The 20,568-nt window shown below is 36.6% G+C and overlaps 1 protein-coding gene across 1 annotated transcript in view; it reads left to right on the forward strand.

Moving 5' to 3' along the window:
* Positions 1-20,568, forward strand: part of LOC117435244 (integrin alpha-8-like) — a 74,953-nt gene that overhangs the window by 9,099 nt on the left and 45,286 nt on the right. The window contains exons 5-14 of the mRNA XM_034058256.3: positions 1,657-1,718; positions 2,573-2,618; positions 6,314-6,439; positions 7,219-7,263; positions 8,914-8,957; positions 9,371-9,427; positions 9,540-9,592; positions 10,877-11,082; positions 14,627-14,818; positions 20,018-20,063. Coding sequence (XP_033914147.2) covers positions 1,657-1,718; positions 2,573-2,618; positions 6,314-6,439; positions 7,219-7,263; positions 8,914-8,957; positions 9,371-9,427; positions 9,540-9,592; positions 10,877-11,082; positions 14,627-14,818; positions 20,018-20,063 — 877 coding nt within the window. The remainder of the gene's footprint in view (positions 1-1,656; positions 1,719-2,572; positions 2,619-6,313; positions 6,440-7,218; positions 7,264-8,913; positions 8,958-9,370; positions 9,428-9,539; positions 9,593-10,876; positions 11,083-14,626; positions 14,819-20,017; positions 20,064-20,568) is intronic.

The raw sequence follows: 20,568 nt of genomic DNA on the forward strand, positions 1-20,568 counted from the left end.
CTCTCAATAAGACTTCTGCACCTGTTAACAGGTAGTTTGGCCCACTCTTCCTGAGCAAACTGCTCCAGCTGTCTCAGGTTTGATGGGTGCCTTCTCCAGACTGCAAGTTTCAGCTCTTTCCATTGATGTTCGATAGGATTCAGATCAGGACTCATAGAAGGCCACTTCAGAATAGTCCAATGTTTTGTTCTTATCCATTCTTGGGTGCTTTTAGCTGTGTGTTTTGGGTCATTATCCTGTTGGAGGACCCATGACCTGCGACTGAGACAGAGCTTTCTGACACTGGGCAGTACGTTTCGCTCCAGAATGCCTTGATAGTCTTGAGATTTCATTGTGCCCTGCACAGATTCAAGGCACCCTGTGCCAGGCGCAGCAAAGCAGCCCCAAAACATAACCCAGCCTCCTCCATGTTTCACTGTAGGTATGGTGTTCTTTTCTTTGAAAGCTTCATTTTTTCGTCTGTGAACATAGAGCTGATGTGACTTGCCAAAAAGCTCCAGTTTTGACTCATCTGTCCAAAGGACATTCTCCCAGAAGGATTGTGGCTTGTCAATATGCATTTTAGCAAATTCCAGTCTGGCTTTTTTATGTTTTTCTTTCAAAAGTGGAGTCCTCCTGGGTTTTCTTCCATGGAGCCCACTTTCTCTCAAAAAGCGACGGATTGTGCGATCAGAAACTGATGTACCTTCACCTTGGAGTTCAGCTTGTATCTCTTTGGCAGTTATCCTTGGTTCTTTTTCTACCATTCGCACTATCCTTCTGTTCAATCTGGGGTCGATTTTCCTCTTGCGGCCGCGCCCAGGGAGGTTGGCTACAGTTCCATGGACCTTAAACTTCTTAATAATATTTGCAACTGTTGTCACAGGAACATCAAGCTGCTTGGAGATGGTCTAGTAGCCTTTACCTTTACCATGCTTGTCTATTATTTTCTTTCCGATCTCCTCAGACAACTCTCTCCTTTGCTTTCTCTGGTCCATGTTCAGTGTGGTGTACACAATGATACCAAACAGCACAGTAACTACTTTTCTCCATTTAAATAGGTTGAATGACTGATTACAAGATTGGAGACATGTGTGATACTAATTAAAGAAACTAATTAGTTTGAAATATCACTATAATCCAATTATTTATTATCTTTTCTAAGGGGTACCAACAAATGTGTCCAGGCCATTTTAGAATATCTTTGTAGAATAAGCAATAATTCATCTCTTTTCACAGCTTCTTTGCTTTATTCTATGACATACCAAAGGCATGCAAGTATACATGATAAAATAGCTTTTAATTTCACCACTTTTCAGGAGGAATGAGCTGTAAGGGTACCAAAAAATGTGAGCATGTCTGTACATTGCTCTAGTGAGGGTAAGAACACTAAAGGTAGATGTACTGTATAACTAAAGTACTCATCTGGGTTATTTATGACTGGAGCCAGGTCTCTAGTAAAAGACTAAAGGTGAGAACACAAATATTTGCCTGAAAATCCATTACATTAGATCCTGTCATTTAGTAATATTTAATTTATCCTCACCTTGATGTTTTTATACTGCTTGTGGGAAAGGGAATAACAAGTGTTTAACTGTAAGACTGCTAAGTAAAACAAAAGAGAAAATACAACCTAATCTGAACTCAGCAATCTTTCTGTTTGTTTATTGGTTGCAGGTAACCCAGACCCCGAAGGACAAGGATTTTGCCAGGCTGGTTTCAGTGTAGATTTCACTAAGGTACTTATTCTTTCCATATATTCAAAATACAGAACAATAGAGCAATACCCTTGTTTGGAGGAGGATTTGAATCTGATTTTAGGAAGCAGAAAAAAATCAAAACCATAATCAAATCCAGGTCAAAAGTGCTACACGTTTCAAACAGGTCACGCACAAGATACAAATCTGGATGCATTTCATCTGTTTGTCAAGGGAATAAGACCATAGTTCGGTGTGTCAGTTCATTTTATAGCATTGCTTTTTCATGCCAGCATGGGGCAGTGGGCTAATTCACAATGGCTTTCATGCCTTTCTGTTCTGGAGGCCTAGGTTCAAATCTGGCTCAGGTGATTTGTGGTATGAGTTTTGATGTCTCCACTATTCAGCACAACCAGTCTTTGCTTGAGAGAGGTCCAAGACTGAAGGACAGCACAAGCAAAAATAAAACATTTTAATAAATCTTCCGAGGCACTCAGTGCTTAATAAGTTTAAGCATAAACATAAAAATGCATACAGCCATTCTGCTAGCCAACACAGATTAAAAAACTGTGGTTCATAATTCTGAACATGTATAGCTCTATAAATATTTGATTTAAGGGTGTGCTGATACATATACTCGTAATTGCCTTTAAGTAGTATTTATCGACAGGTATTAAACAAATCCATTCATTAACAGGCTCCTTCTCTCACCTTTACAACTGACTACCAATCAACGTTAATCAGCTTCCACATTGTGTTGTAAAAGCTGATTGGAAGCCATTGTCAGTTTACAGCCTCTGTACGGCAGTACGGCAGTAAAAATGTAAATGACCCGGATTAGATGAAAATACACTTCCAGTACTCTTATGAAATGTTTTTCATTTTTTGTCCTCTAGGATGGAAATCTTGTGGTGGGAGGACCTGGGAGTTTCTATTGGCAAGGTAGAGTAGTAATGGGTTTTACTTTATTCAATTTAAATACAAAGTTTACAGTGAACATACGTCACATTGTTTTTAATATATGACCCTATTCACAAAACCTGAAGACACCTTCAGTAAAAGAGCAGATGTGAATAAAACTGAAAAACACTTTCAACTGCCCTTTGTCTGTGAATAGCTGTATCTAGGACAACTTAGTATGTCATCACGTTACATACATGACATTCTATGTTTTGCATGTGTAACAGGGTGGAGGCTGGGCACGAACAGGGACCCCGCACACTGTAAGCAAACGTCTTAACCACAATGCAAAAGAGACAGGCTCATCTTATATTCGTGGTTTTAGAGCTTTTAACCTCATCTCATCTCACCCACGGGACAGAATCTGTAATGGCAGTGTATCACACACCACTGTCCGTTACACATGCCTCTGTAAGGTATTGGTGTAACAGTTTAGTACATACAGTACTGTTTAATACATAGTTTTCATGTTCCACAGGCAGGTCTTTTGCATTTAATACGTACAGTTTAATACATACAGTACTGTGTTATTAGTTTTATTTTGTGCAAATAAGGTACATCCAGGACAGTAAATGACAGTCATGGTGGCATTTGTGACGTCAGGCAGGAAAAACAGATGCTGTTTACTTTTGTTTGTCTATGTTTTTGTTGGCACAGCCATTGTACAGTTTAAACGTATAACGTATACAATTTTAATTACATTTAGCAAAAATATAAATTTGTAAAATGGTACCACTTATTACATTGTACGGCCCACAGGGGCGTGTTTTGTAAAAATAAAATTATAAACTCCCATTCTTTGGCAGTTAAGCTTTCTTGTAGTGTTGATATTTACCGGTATTTATGTATTTATTTGACAGGGACAACATTTTTTTAACATTTATGACATGTCAACAGAGAGTAAATATTTAAGGTACTTATGATCGCAGTTACAGACAGTGTTTCGAATTGTGTTTACAACGTACTTCATTTATAAAGTACTGATTTCCATTGTCCCTTGGAGTCTGTTATAAGTGGAGTGCACCTGTACTGTAAATAAGTCAAAGCTCTGTGAATAAGGCAAATGATCGATTTGTAAGAAAGCAAAAGAGCACAGTACAGTAACTCCCTCTTGCAATTAGATGAATATTCTGTATGTTGTAATGTTTAAAAAAAACTAAACATTTTAAGTCAACTGTCTGTTAAATACAGCTGTCCACATTACATTAGATTGATAAGTGTGACACAATGAGTACTGTATATCTTAAGATTATGTGCCTAATGTAGACAAAATATATACTTTACAACCGCAGTCACTGGCTGGCACTGCATAAGGAATATTATCAATTAAAATGTTAATTGATGAAGGAGTTGGGGAGCTCAGTAGATGTCATGTCTATTTAATGATATATTCCGATTTACATTAGTAAGGCTAATCACTCCAGTCCCACTCTTACAACAATTCATTTGCAGATTTCATCAACCACCCTCTTGATTCCAGGCTTGGGATTTCAGTGTGGACATATCACATATAAACTAGTACTAGCAATGACCAAATGCAAAGCACCAATAAGTAAATCACTTTGTTTTGTAACATAAACAGTGGCTCCAAGTAAACTGTCTTAATGGAACTCCAATTATAAATTGTGTTAGTGACATAAAGTGGGGTAGTATTAATGGTCTTGGTCCTGGTAGACTTTTAATTATGATCAGTTTCTTCTGGCTGAGTGCTGCTGGAGGCAAAGAAGAGAATTAGTTATTTGCAGCGCAGAGTAAAGCTGTGCTTAAGATGGTAATGGGCCTCAGAAAAAAAAGTGTTTGAATTCCATACACTTTAATATATCCAGGGTAAAATTACAACAGGAGATTTGGGAGGGCGGTTTGTCAAAGTCTTATTGGCCATATTAAAATGAAATGGAGCGTAATGAGACAATCTTGACGACAGGATTTTCATGCTTATATAAACAATGTCAAGGAATGATGCGATCTTCACTGTTTAGGTTTGCTTATGGCTAAGCCAATTTGCTGATCAAAATCTAAATATTTGTGGATGCGATCTGATAACAGTTAAAACCAGGACCCCTTGGTGCCCAACAAACAAATTTGGGATAGCAAACAGGCAGAACACATGTAGGTTTACAATCTGTGTTTACCTACATTCTACTACCAACCAAGCTTCCAGTACTATTCTTTGCAGAATGACACAATTAAGTTAATTAAATATTATATGAGTCATCCCAGGCCTTGCCAGCTATCTCAGCTATCTGCATGTCATGGGAAACGAAGGGGTGAATGGTAGATACTATTGCTCAGTTTTCCCACAGTCATTGCGTGTGACGTACCATGCACTTTGTAACGTTTCACTTGAAATTGTAACTTAAGTAAAAAGATTAGGAACCAGGCTGTGTGCTGACAAAGGATATAGCTAAGTGTGCCATATGCTCAGCAATCCTTGTGAATGGCTGATTAATGGATTCTAAATTGGATTTAAGGAAATTGGGAAATGGGAAGCTCATGTGTTCAGCTGGAGACTGTTAATGTACAGTACATGGGTCAATAAAGACTTTATGTCAGAAGCCCCAGCAATGACCAGCACTGGTTTGGTTAGATTTGGGTGTGCGAGTTTTCAGCTGGTTGTTGAACAGACACAAATAGCATATCAGTTAAAAAAAAAGGCTGATTTGTAAGTAGGTTTCATAGGAGACATATTTGTCAGGATTAACTGGGATGTCTAACCATTTTGGTTGATATGCTTTTCTGTTCTCATTGCTGAACGACATACAACACATCTCAATTTTTTCATGGTTTGGGATCAAAGAGTCAAAAGCGATGTTACATGTAAGTTAAGTCCTGTTTAATGTGCTTGACAGTTAAACAGATTTCATAGACTTTGACTCTCAGAAGACAGATACTCCAGTGAAGTTTGGAAAAGTGCTTAAAACCTGGTTCTGCTCCTCCTTTTAAAACAGCAGTAGAAAAAAAGGGTTGACCCCTTGAATGAAGCAGATCTTTACAGACTCATAACAGGAAGTAGCTGTCATAGCCCGTCTTTACAGGCTGCTGTGCGAGTAGTTGCAGAATTATTCCGAGATTTTAGAACTTGTCATTGTATTCTCGCCAGACAAATGGAAACCCTGTAAAGGTGACATTACAGAAGACATGATTGCTTGTTTACCAACAGGATCTTTAACATGTAATCAGTGTGTAGAAGTGCTTTGGTACAGAAGCGCATCCCTCCCCTATTTAAAACTCAACATGCTTTTCGTGCTGTTCTACTTCTTAATGCATTTTAGTAGAAAATAGATCCTTATCAAATATGTAGTGCATACCAGGATTATTTAGAATATGGTGTATAGTATGAACACATTTTTTGACAGTTATTTTGTCCGCCATGCAAACAGATTATAGAGGTACCTTGAATAAGCAGCTACCAGTGTTGAGTCCGGTACAGTAGGTTACCAATTCATTCAAGTTTCATTATAGCATTTCTTAGGCTATCTGGAGGCTGTTTGAATAAATATAACAACTGATTATATTTGAAAGTGATTGAAGGAGTCTGTTCTTCAGTAGATTATCTAAGGATATTTGGATGGACATTTTCCACTCTATCTCCGGGTCTGATATCACAGGAAGAATGCTGGCTATTCTATTGTGTACAAAAACTTACACTTTAATGTATTCCTTTTTTGTGAACAAAGGACAGGTAATCACGACCAGTGTTGCTGAGATCATCAATGGGTTTTCATTCAAAGAGATCCTGAGAAAAGTCAAAGGGGAAAAACAAACCGGAGCAGCCCCAGACAGCTATGATGACAACTACCTTGGTAAGATGGCCTTCTGGGATATGATCCTGACATTTACGAAGCCGTCACTGACTTTTCCAGAAACTTCATGTGGCTTACAATGCATGAAACCCATATATAGCTAGAAACATTCAGCAGATGGATTATTAGGCTTTTGTGGTACCAATAGTTAGTATTGTTAAAATCGTGCCATGCTACCTTTTTTATACAAGATACATTAAAATTACAAAATACAATTTGTATACCAGTCCTGTAACTGTTTTTTTTTTCCTGACCATTGCTTTCATAGTTGCATATAATACTAAAGTGTTTTTGCTCTGTTAAACACTTTGGGATCTCTTCATGAGCTACTGTATAACACATTAAATGATACAGTTGACACAAATCAATTTAAACAATGTACTTAACAGAAGCTAAGTGTATATTGTACTTCATCGTTTCATTATCCTCTTCAAAACTGGCCAAATGTTTGTTTTTTAACATTTCAATTTGTACTTAGCTTTATTGTTTTTTTTGTTTTTTTTTTATTTCACCTTTAATATAATTTATTGATATTGAAACTTAGGGTGCCACTGTATATAGTAGGGAAAAACTACTGCTAATTATAGATTGTTGAAAGAGTACCAGGCTAGAGTATCAAAATGGTGACATCACAACAGGCCACAGTTCTAATCCACTGAATAGTATCCTCTTATTGAACCCTTTTCATTTCTTTACTTCTACTTAGCCAATATTCCCTGTTACACAGACATGCCCTGTCCTCTAATCCAGTACAAACATCTATTTACTGTGTCCTACAGGATACTCAGTTGCCGTGGGGGAATTTACAGGAGATTCTGAGCAAGGTAAAAATCTCCTTTCACTACGTTCTGGCCACAGTGTATACATTAGGATATTATGTATTCACAATACATTTTTTCTGTACAAAGCAATTTATAATATGTTGCAAAACTATATATGCTCTTGTTATAATTGTTGGATAATTTCCTTTAGCCCTGACTGATACTTATGAGGAATAAGGTTACTGTTCCTCAGTGGATTTGAAAGGACTGCTTGTAAATGGAAAAGTTTTCTTTTTCACTCTTGGGAGGGATCTCTGAAATATTTACTATTGCATTCTGTCATCGAGTTAGACGGAACAAAATTGCAAGTGCCATATCTTCAGTCAGCCTGAATATAGATTTAACTTTAACAGTTTATTCATTGGCATGTAGAAATGTATAGGAAAAACACAGTTAAACAATATTAGTGCTATGTTTTATGCTGCACTTCGGTCGTCATGGTTTTGGCTCCGATTTGTAAGCATTTAAAGTTCTTCAAAATTGGAAGTAGTTTATTTAATACCGGTAATTGTTGAGCACAAACATAAACAATCGAGTCAATTAAGTGTGGGTGTACAGTATACACCTTATAAAACGTATTTGAATAAGAAAATATATGCGACAAACGGTATGGAAAACGGTTTAAGTCGACTCGCTCGCTAGAGGTTTTTATTTTTATTTTTTCGTCCTTATGTCGTTACTATGTCGTTACTATTTTTGTAGCAATTTTACCAAGTAACTTATAAACTCGCCCAATAAATGGATGGAAAGCGAGAACTTCTGTACAGCACTGAAACACAACGTTTAAAGAAACCGAACTGTACTGCTGAACCTCGTCTTCTTTAATATTAGCATCACAAGGGTATCCATGTATTATAAAAAATAATAGATTGGCCTCTTCATTGAGTTCCAGGAAAACAATTCCATCTCGGGGGTTTCTGTGACAGTTTATAAATTACTCAACCTTTGGTCTCATAATTTATGACGTCACAGAAACCCTAGAAGGAATTATTTTCCTGTAACTCACTGAAGCCCATCTATTATTCTATATATATATATATATATATATATATATATATATATATATATATATATATATATATATATATAAAGCTTACATTGTGATATGCATTATGTAGATTTGAATGTGTCCTGCCTCCCGATGTACTCCGAAAATGAAATAGAGACATGGTGTCTCCAAGATTGCCTGTTCTAGGAGGCTATGATAAATGTTTGGTGAAAATTTGTAAAAATTTAAGACAGTTATTGTGTGCACCATGCAAAGTGTCATGGACAGAACAGAAAAATAGATGACAGATACACCCTGAATAAGAAGCCACCAGTGCTGAGTCCAGTACAGTAGGTTAGCAGTTCATTCAAATTTCATTGTTCTCCACCCTGCAAACAGGAAGTTACAATTGTCCATTCTGGGGGTCTTCTTCCAACTTATTGCTGACCCTGGACATTGCCAATGTCATCATTGTGGGATTTGTTTGTTTAACACATTGGTTCACCATTTTTACCACTGATTAACACTGAAGCATTTTTCCTGGTGACAGAGACAAAATAATAATATATGAGTTGCAGCAGTTTGTATGTGTGTTTGTGTTTAATGCACAGATGTGTGTGAAACTGCAGCTGTTTTCATTAATGACATCTCCTTGTATTTTGAAGAACTCATTGCCGGGGTTCCAAGAGGAGCACACAACTTTGGATATGTAAGTAAATGTGTTTTAAGGGGGGTTGGGCTGGTCAGTTTGTTTATTTATTCTAAACATGTTTTACCAGCCTATAACTCAACTTAGTAATGGCCTTGTACACAGTTCTAAATTGCTATCCTTACAAAGTGGAAAGGTTTATCTTATCTAGTGGAACCCTGTGTGGGACGTTTCCTGAAGCATATGGAGCATGGTTGACCCAAGGCATGACTATCACAATAAAGAATCAGAATCAATCATTAAAGCCTAAAAAAAAAACAACTTGACCTGACAGAGAGTACCAATTAAGTCAGAGGAGACAGGACTGAAGGCGCTGGGATCAAAAAACAGATAGCCACCCCTAGTGTGCCATATAGTTGTCAATTTGTAGGCTTTTTAAATAGCAGGTTTCATATACAGTATTATCATTTCAGGTAGCAGTCATAAATTCTTCAGATTTGACCTTCATCCAGAATTTTACTGGCGAACAGGTATTTGATTTGATTTTAAATCTTTTTCTTAGATAGGGCTTAGCTTTATGCACAACATTCCATAGCCAAAATAAAGACAGTATAAATATTTATTTATTTACATATTTTGCAGATGGCATCATACTTTGGCTACACAGTGGCTGTGTCAGATCTGAATGGTGATGGGTAAGTTTAGCACCAGTTTTCATCATTAACACGTTCAGTGTACAAGTAATAAAAACAGACACGGAGCATCTCCTGGGACCTTAATGATTTCTAAGATGATAAGAGATCACATTCCCAAATGTTGAGTGAGAAAACAGAACCGTTGCTATCTTTTAGTTCTTAGTAATTTCACTGTTGGACCAAAAACATACTTCACAGTGACAGTAAAACTAAGATGAGCAATAGTACTGAGTCAACAGTTTTATTGCACTGGATTTTCTTTTGAACTTTTTATTTTCCAGGAACTGCTTCAGGCTTTTTAAGCTATGATTTCAGTGCAAGCTTTAAAGCACACTGCTAACTTGCCTTACCTTACCTTGTCTCACTTGGCGGGGGGCTGTGTGGTCTCTCCATTGGAGTTTTATGCATTTGCCTTGAAGCCCAGTGAGCAGTAAACAGTAAGAGCAGAGAGAAGAGTCAACAGGTTAAAACAGTGCTGTGAAGAACATCAATACACTGAAATGCAACAGCAGGGACCTCATAACCTTGCATGGACCTACTGCAAGTATGACTACTGTAGGATCATGCCGCTGTGTAATCCTTCCTGTCCCATTAGCCAGGCATGAAACCCACATGGAGAACACTTGTCTCAGATTCTGTCAAATTCTTCATTCCCAGTTCCTGCTGGATGAAGTTGAACCAGGGACAGAACCTTTCATTAGCAGCCAGCTCATTTTGAAATAGATACGAGGATGCCTTTAAAAGGATTTTTAATGCAGATATATCCTGTATGCTTAAAGAACTGTTTTTATCATGCCTCTCCACCGGGGGAAGCTGGAATTAGTTCAAAGAACATATTCATGTGTCCCTGCTTCGTAGCCTTGTTTTAATAATTTAAATCCCAAGATTGCAGGTGTTTCTTTTTCCAAATGGAGCCACAAACATACCACTTGTGATTTTTATACCCTGCATACAATTTGTTCTCAAGAGTGAAGTGTGGTTTCCATTTAGAGGAATTCTTACATTCACATTTTCATATACACTATCAACAAGTATTGGGACAGCAATGCATACGATATATTATTGCACACCAAAACACTAAAAATACATCTTTATGGACCTTTACGATCATTAGCTTATGTAGCTTGAGTTTCCTTCCCAGTTAGGACTTTCTTCTCATCATTGTGCTACAATAAAACACAATGGCTAGAACTTTGCAAAGGATGCTTTAGTTCAAGAGTCTATTTTGGTATCACCAGAAGTCTGAATTATTCATTAAGGAAGGTCTTGTTGCATTTTATACAGATTGGATGACATATTAGTAGGTGCTCCGCTCTACATGGATCGTGAATTTGAGAGCAAACCCAAAGAAGTGGGACGAGTCTACATCTATCTGCAGGAAGATGCCTTACTTTTTAAGGATGCCATTATACTATCAGGGACTGAAGTATTTGGCCGATTTGGCAGCTCCATTGCCTCTCTCGGGGATCTAAACCTGGATGGATATCATGGTAAGTCATTTTTTTAACATGTTATAATAAGGCGTGGGAGCTGCAAATGAGTGAGAGAGAGACAGAGGGATGCAGTCGACCAGCACACTATGTTGCAGGTGTTATTGCAAGTAACCGCTACTAGGGTACTTCAGTGCTGCTCCCACTAAAAAGGGAGGTCCTGCTGCCGGAACACTCTTCTAACACAAGCTTATTGTGATATCGATATAGTTATAGATACAGTTACTATTCTAGAAGTAGCACTTATGACCCCGTTTCCACACATGGTGGCCGCATACTTGGTTCACTCACCTTGGTCGGCCGCATACACACACGTTTGTTTTTTTTAATTTGCTTTTTATTCCAGCAAAAGCCATTTATGTTGCAGTGAAATTGAAATATTCTATCTAGGTGTGTTAACAAAAAGGACATCCTAATGTACGCCCCGAGCCCAACTTCCATTATGTTTTCGTCACTGGAAAGTTTATACTCATTATTTTGGCAAGGAGAAAAGCAATGCAAATGTTTTAAAACTGGTATGAAAACACTCAGAACATTTAACTTCTTCTGGTGTTCCTAAAAGCAAGTTGTTTCTTGAAATAAGCATTAATCATATTGCTTGTTGTTGAAATTGAGGCCCTGGTACCAGCAGAACAAAAAAACAGGCCTATTGTCATCAAGATTCTATCATAATAACATTTTAAAAAGCTCTAATCCGGACATACCCTGCACATTCATAGATCTTGTCTTAGAATATCAAGTTGGTATTTCCTGTAGATCTGAACAATGATGTCTGGTTGTCATGCAATGCAACATACTGCCACACATGTCATACAACAATAAACTGTTAGATATCATCTTTGTTTTATGGTGGAAATGTATTAAATGTATATGGACATTCACTTGGCCCTGTATTTTTTATTTTAATTTAGATATAAGTTACAGCAAGTATATTTTTTGACATACCCACTGTAACACATTGTACTATATCCTCTTCTGGCCATGGGGCTACTAAAATGGCCACTCACAGTTTTTCACTTATGCGTTTTCTCTACATAAAAAAATACTGCCGCTGGGCTGAATGAGAAGTTAATGAGGCCTATTGTAGGAGAGAGGAAGCCCAGAATCTCCCCTGAGGTTAAGCTCTCTGAACAATGTATTGACAGAAAGTTGCATCCTGGGAATATGTACATAATTAACTGACGATAATAACAAAAACTGACAAAAATAACCTACCGTACATATTTCTGCTTAAAATGCCCTGCACGCCATAACATGCATTATGGTTATTAGAAAGTCTACATGTATCTAATTTTCATCAACAAGCCACGTGACCTCTGACATCAGACCCCAGTTTTAGGGGTGGGAGTACTTAGCTCACCCGGAGCTGTAAATGGGATAATACCAATGTCCTCTTATAGACTTTGAAAAGAACCCACAACATTAACATCTGCTTTTGTGGTAACAAGTACTAATCTGTTTTCAGACCCTTGCATGTTCTAAGGACTTTTAAAGGTTTGGTTTTACTGGTTTGGTTTTACTGGATGCCTCTCATAATGCAGAGCGCAGAAACAGGAACTGATCTCACCAAATAACAATGCTGGCATTAACCTTAAATAATCACAGTCATCCATATCATTTTTGTCATGTTGCAGGCCAAAAAAAAACTAAGTGACTGGTGAATTTTCAAGAAAAAAAGCACCAGACATTACAACTTGAGGGATTATGTATTAGTGAATTCTAACAATAATGATATCTGATATTTATATATCTGAGTGTGGATTTCGGCTGGAGATCACCAACAGCATTTTGAGATTAAACATTATGGCATCAAACAAGGGATGTAATATAGGTGCTAATACTGTATAAAGTAGGGATACTAAAGGCACATGTTTTAAAGAATGAATCTATCTATCTATCTATCTATCTATCTATCTATCTATCTATCTGTCTATCTATCTATCTATCTATCTATCTATCTATCTATACTGTATATAGATTGATGATATGTATACAGTCGCAGTATATGTTCTATTGAAATATATAAATTAGAGATTCAGCTTTATAATAAAACAACAAATAATTACATAACATGCATGAAATGAAAAATAACATGCAAAAACTAATTTAAAACTTTGACAGAAGTATTTGGGCAATCAACATATTTCGTATGAAACCCATTCATTGCTAATTATTGACAATAATCATGATTGAAAACCAACACCTGATGATAATTATAGAATAAATAAATACATAATCAAGTACTGAAAAATAAATTGGGAATTTGTGATTTAAAAAAGCAACAAAAATAGTTAAAACTAAAGGGTACAGCAACAATCTCAAAATGGAGAAACTACCAGAAAAATAGCAGAAAGACTTGGTTTACCGGAAAGCACTGTGTGGCCTACTATTGACAAAACAAGAGAACAGGAACTACTGCAACTAGCTCCAGGTTTGGAAGACCAAGAAAGAGTTGTGCAAAATCTGGAAGAAGAATTGTTCAAGCAGCCCAGCAAAATCCTTGGATTACTGCAAAAGATTTGACACAAGAATTGAAAAGAAATTCACGAGCGAACAATTCAACGATACCTTAACAAGATGAATGTCTATGGGTGAAAACCAAGATGCAATCCTTTGTCAAAAACAATACACAAAAGAAAGCGGTTGGAGTTCTCTATTGGTGAAGCCTGATGATTTCTTCAACCAAATTTTATGGTCAGACGAATCCAAAATATAACTTTTTTCACCAAGAAAGCAACAATATGTTTTGAGGAAGAGAGGAGAAGAATTTAAAGAAAAGTTCATCATGCCCAGTGTTAAACATGGTGGAGGTTGTGTGATGGTATGGGCTTGTTTTTTCATCCTCGGGCACTGGTGACCTTTGTATTGTAAAAGGATCAATGAATGCTGCAAAATATCAAGAAATTTTGCACTCTCATTTGTTACCCAGTGCTAGAAGGCTTATTGGACGCAAGTTTGTATTCCAGCAGGATAATGACCCTAAGCATTTTGCAAAGTCTACAAAGTAATTTCATGAAAAAAAGGAAGATTACAGTTATGGATTGGCCATCTCAGTCCCCAGACTTGAATCCCATTGAGATGTTGGGGATTGACTTGAAGGCTGCTGTTGTAAAAAGGAAACCAATGTCGATTGCAGAACTCAAAGCTGTATGTGTTGAAAAATGGGCACAAATATCTCCGGAAAGATGTTTTCTCGTCCATTACAAAATCGATCAGGACGGCATTTCATATGCTCCGTGTCCATGTGACAGAGAATCTTTTGTCCAAGTTTCGTGAAAATCCATGTGGTAGTTTTTTGTTACAGAATTGCGAAAAAATTAGTTTTGACAAAAACCTTTTGTGCTAAAATAACTCAAAAAAGGCTGCTTGTTTAAACACCATATCTGACGTCTTTCGTAATTGTCAGCTCTTACCATCAAGTAAAACATAGTTATTTTGTGTTTAATTGTACATAGCATGCCATGATTTTTTTGTCAGAGTCTTTTTTAGTTTTCAAGGTTGATTTCAGCATTACCAATTACATGTACTCTTTCTCATGTTGTAGATATTGCAGTTGGGGCTCCATTTGCAGGTGAGGATCGCAGAGGCAGAGTTTTTATCTACAACGGACAGAAGGATGGATTAGAACTGCCTCCTTCACAGGTTCTGGAGGGAGCCTGGGCCTCTCAGTCTATACCAGCAGGATTCGGTTTTACTCTGAGGGGAGACTCAGACGTGGACCAGAATGAATATCCAGGTAAGTTGCACAGTAAAAGGAAACTTCCGTCTCCCCTCTCTGTCTCTCTATCTCGTTCTGGAAAACACATTACACCTTTTTTAGGGTAAAGGTCAAACCCAAGAATAGGTATCAAAAGTAAAAATACAATGTAGGTCTTCCATTTTAAAGAGTGTACAAATACACATAATATTTACAAAGATAAAAAATATATATTTGGAGTAGATACTTTTTAAATGCTAAACATATAAGATGTGGGTCTGATGTATATTCAAGAAAGCACATTAACCAGGAGTATCTTTATACACAGGAAAGTTTTGTCTGTAAAACAATTTATTTATAAAGTAGCAAACTCTATTTTAAGACAACTGAAGATATTGTAAAAAATATATGTTACTCAACCTAAGGATTGTCTGGATTTATAGTGTGCTTTTTTAAGTACATGGAGGAGAGTCCTGAATTCATAATTTAAGTATACAAATCCATTGTTGTCCATATATTTAGGTCTACGTCTAGACAAGCTCCATTTCTGTGCTTTATGAAGCGGCTCACTTTAGGACCCATCCCAACAGAATCAGATCACTGGGGATTTTAAATAGTTTTTCCATTCGCTACTGTGATCCGTTGTCTTTGAAAGGAAATGATAACATCACAGAGAGTTTCTAAAAACCATGAGCAAAGCCTCGACTGTAACCCGCTTCACGGTCAGGGAGACTGAAGATCATCTGGGTTCCTCACTTCCCTCTGTCAAGCCAATCACATCTTCTTTATCCACCGTCACAATGTCTGTTACCAAGCTCTGGAGGCAGAAATGTGCCTGCAAGATCTCTGTCTGGACTGACCGTGCGCCTGACAAGTAGGGTTAGGTAAACCTTGATCATGCAGTTCTCCTCCCTAATCCAAGCAAATGCAGCCCAAAATCAGGAAGATGATTCAAAGCACACTTACATGCATCACCCTGTACTCTGTTTTATTTATTGGCTGTAAACATGGAAATGAAATTCCCTTATTGCAAAGTACATCATTAACTAATATCACTTTCACACCGAAAGCTTGGTCCTGCTCCAAACACCTTATCTGTGGTTTGCTTTTGCTAGGGGGGTAATTTTCATGTAGAACTGCACGCATGTGACTAGAAATCAGGGATTACTGACTGAACCAATAACCCTGATTTTATTACATTATGAATATTTTAAACTATTTGCACATGATGTATTTTAATTTGTAACTCATGCAGTCGCAAAACTTTCAGTCAGAGGTGACTGGTTTAGATTTTTTTTTTCTTTTTAATGGAACTTATACTTTATTCTTACAAGCCTTTAAGTCTGGAGGAGTGATAAACTAAGTGTTGGAGTTGTATTACCAGAATATCAGATTTTGTTGGTCTCGAAACAGGAAATCTTGTTTTTATAAACGCCATGCCACAGTCTGATTCTGATGTATTGTACATAAGTGCATCCAGTTGCCAAGCATCATTGGGGACCCTAGTAATTACTATAAGCCAGTGTAGAACTCACCACTTTATAAATCATTCCAACTTGATGTATATTTTTCCAATGGATGATTAGGGCAGCAGTGTGGAGTAGTGGTTAGGGCTCCGGACTCTTAACCGGAGGGTCGTGGGTTCAATCCCAGGTGGGGGACGCTGCTGCTGTACCCTTGAGCAAGGTACTTTACCTAGATTGCTCCAGTAAAAACCCAACTGTATAAATGGGTAATTGTATGTAAAAATAATGTGATATCTTGTAACAATTGTAAGTCGCCCTGGATAAGGGTGTCTGATAATAATAATAATTTTAAAAAACTGTGAGGTAAGAGTATTATAAAAAAACAAAGCCTTTATAATACAGAAACAAAATAGATTATTGTTGAGGTTCAAAGTTGGTCACACAAACAAAATATAGTTGTTAAGAAAAGGCTGTACCCTGTTTCCCTATCATTATACCTAGACAATCACTTATAGTATTGAGTATCAAAGAGGAGTTCATTCCTTAACCTTTATAATGGTTTACATTTCACAAAGCCCTAATCAAGTTAGTAATGCATGCCTGAGTTATAATGGAGTAGATACCATTCTTAGAGCAAATAGGACCAAGGTTTGATCAGTTGTTTTCTCAATTAATCTTATCCGACCAGCCTCGCTAATTTGTATTGTACAGTGCCTTGACTGTTTGTCAGAGAAGTTTGTACAGCTCATTTGCTGCTAGTTTAATGACTGAATTTTCATTTGTAACACCCATCGAAAATGTAATGGCCAAACAATCGTTATTCTGAGAGCATTCTAGTTCAGGTTCTCAAAAATATAAATGAATGCCAGAAAGTGGAATTTCATAGACGTTGAAATGGATTAAGTCCTATTTCAAGAACATGGGGAGGTAAAAGGTGAAAAAATAATTTATTAAGAATATACTATATACAGTATTGTATACAACCATTACTTTTTTGTCTCTTAGGATCTAAATCAATTAATTACATTTTTAAAATCTAAACTAAAATGCTAAACTAAAATGAATCTCCAATCCGTTTACTGGGCAGGGAGTGCAAAGCTCATAAAAAGGCTGCATTTGTCATTAGGTTTTAGTGAGAATCCTATTTACTCTGAGCCCTGGATCATGTTATAATACCTACACATTTTAAAGCATCAACGTGGTAAAAGAATGTGCTTACAAGACATGTTTGGCGAATGACTTTAACAGACGTGTTTATTAAAAGTGAACCGTTTGAGTTGCAGGCTTTTCCTTCCTCCTCAATGCAAAGCTCTCACTTAGCTGCAGGAATCTTGTTATAGCAAGTACCCAGAGGGATTTCACAAAATCGTTTTAGTCTCACTTTAGCAGAATTTCATGCCAGTCTCAATGATTTGCAGATGTGATAACCAGACGTGACTCCCTTCAATGAAATTATCCAATCTAATCTTGCAGTAGGTGGGGTGTGAAACACTGCCTCTGCAGTGCCCTAGAAGTCACGTTTAAAACCAAGATGAAGGGAAAGCGTACTGTAAATGTAGCTACTCAGGAATGGTAAGCTGCCAAGAAACCAAGTTCTTGATATTTAGTATTGACTGTAAAAAAAAACAAAAAAACTCTTTGATGTGCCAGTATTGTTTTCATATGACCAACACTGTACATTCCCCCCTGTGAATTCATCCGGAGGAAAACTCATTTTACCAAATGTTCATTTCTGCGGCCTTTGATTCCAGAGTTATCTGGCATTGAGTCGCTCCTGCTGTGTTTTCAATCCCCTACTGCTCTTTACCTTTAATCCTCCTAGACAGGAACACGAGAGCCACGCGACACTTACTGCTGGTACATACTATAAAGGAATAACGTGTGTCCCAAAATTATAGGGGGATATGATTTCTGAGTTTTTGGGAAGTATTCTGGTGCCCTGTTGCTTTTACTTTTAATTTAATTTAAAGCTAAAGAAAAAAAAATGTAAATTATATTTTCCTGGAAGAAAGATTGTATACATTTTTTATTCTATTTTTTTCCTGTATGACCACGCAAAATAACTACAAAGGTGGCCCGCATATACTGTGTAGTTCTAGTCCCTTTAGAAATTAGATACAATAGATTATACATTTAAATTATGCAGTGCAACCATTGTACTACCAAAGGGTGAAACCAATGTACAAAGTATGACAGCAATGATGACTTGACTTTGCCTCTTTGCTCCCCAACTCTGGTCTTCTTGGTTCGTTCCAGTCTCTGACTTTGTTCCAAGCAAGCCCTAAATTACTTAATTCAAGCTTAGCCATTTCAATTAATTATAGGACCTGGTTGGAAAAAATATCTGGACCAATAGATCTTGAAGGAACCACTGCTCCAGCAGCATGTTATTTAATAAAAACAATAAATGTGTATTTATGTGCGTAATCTAAAAGTTCAGCACATAAGAACAGATTTTTTTAGAACAACATACTGGTTTAATTGTATGATCTAAAAATAAATTAATCTTTAACAGCTTAGTCTCCTCTTCATATACGTCATTTTCTAGTACTTATGTCACAGTCTGGTAAGACTTTTAGACATCTTTAATTAGAGTAGATAATTGCGTAGGCGGCCTCACTTCCTTACACTGAACTTGTGATTCATTCTTTGTAATTGTGTGTTGTGCTGTTGTAAATGAGAAAAATAAGTATGAATATATTGTCTTTCCTGAGAAGTATGAATATATTATCTTTCCTGAGATAAACTTTAGAAAACGATTCATAGTGTATACATTTATGTAAAGGTTTTTTTTTACTATGAAAGCAGATCACCTAATCTTCCATAAAAACAATAATAATTTGTCTTCAATGTGTTTATATAATATACTGAAATTCTGTACTTACTGTACTAAATTTAGTGTTACAAATATTACATAAAGTAAAACAATATCAAACCAGACAAGAAATAGATGTTGCAATTGTTGGTTAATGCAAAAAGGTTAAATACTTTGAGTTTTAAAAAATACTATGGATTATTTGTAGGGCTTGAACTTTTTGGTTTTTATTTTCCAAATCTCTACCTCCCTTTAAATGTTAATTAGTAGATATTAAGCTGTATCTGCATACTGATAAAAAGAGAAAACTACTCATTAAAGATTGAGTATAAGATTATTTTTTTCTTTGCTACAAATCAAGGAGATTTTAAATGATGGACATGCTATCAGTATACACTCTGTACTGGGTATTTTATGCTGAAAAGAATCTCTGTCAGGACAACTCTGTTAAATTAGTGAAACTAACAAAAGCACAACGATAAACTAGGTGAGTGCAAGAATGAAATGCAATTAGGATCAGCGATGAGCAATTTACGTAATTTGTCACATCTGTTTGAAATAAAAATTAAGCGAAACAGAATCAGTCTCAAGATATCAAGATATGAAGTTAAAAACAAGTGACATTGTTTTGTAATTAACAGCTTTTTCTGAGTTTAATTAGGAAACAGAATTGGCTCAAAATAAGATTAAAGGGACATCATGTGATCATTGTTTTATTGCATAGTCTTGGTTACTCACTAATGAAATTTAACATTTTGAGAACTCTAATTCAAAGCATCAAAGACAGTGAATCTAAACAGAATTGTGTTTATAAAACTTAGCGATTCCATTCAGGCTTATGCAAAATCACAAAAACGTGAAAAGGCTGTATTTGATGAAAATCAGTTCAGACCCTGAAATGATTTCCAGCTGTGTATTTCTTTGAAGCTAAAGCAATTTACTCTTTCTTTATGACAGATTTGATTGTCGGCGCTTTTGGGGCAGGAAAAGCAGTTGTTTACAGGTATGCAAGTTTGATAAACTGGCAATTTACTGGTAATCCCTTACATATAAATGTACGTAATATTTCAGTGAAAGGTGATGTGGGGGGCTCCTAACAGTTAGATTGTATTGGTACACAGGAAGCATGCTTTTTGGTTACATATTTGGCATATTAGGCTTAACTGTTTGTAAATACACATCCAGGAAGTGTGTGTGTGTGTGTGTGTGTGTGTGTGTGTGTGTGTGTGTGTGTGTGTGTGTGTGTGTGTGTGTTGCACAGGAATTCTTAAATGACCAACAAAATACAGTTCTACTATATACAGTGGTCTTCGGCTAAGAGTACACCCCTCAGAAGTAAGCCAAGTGTTCTTACAGCCGAAGTGTTCTCTAAAACGGAGTTAGCCATGAGACACAATATGAATCAATAAATAAATAAATACATACAGTATGTATTACTTGTCATGACGCACGTGCATCAACATATGAAATAAACTGAATAAGTAAAAGCAAAACAATAGGCAAGTGTA

The sequence above is a fragment of the Acipenser ruthenus genome, chromosome 3, assembly GCF_902713425.1.
Source record: "Acipenser ruthenus chromosome 3, fAciRut3.2 maternal haplotype, whole genome shotgun sequence".
Taxonomy (NCBI): Eukaryota; Metazoa; Chordata; class Actinopteri; order Acipenseriformes; family Acipenseridae; genus Acipenser; species Acipenser ruthenus.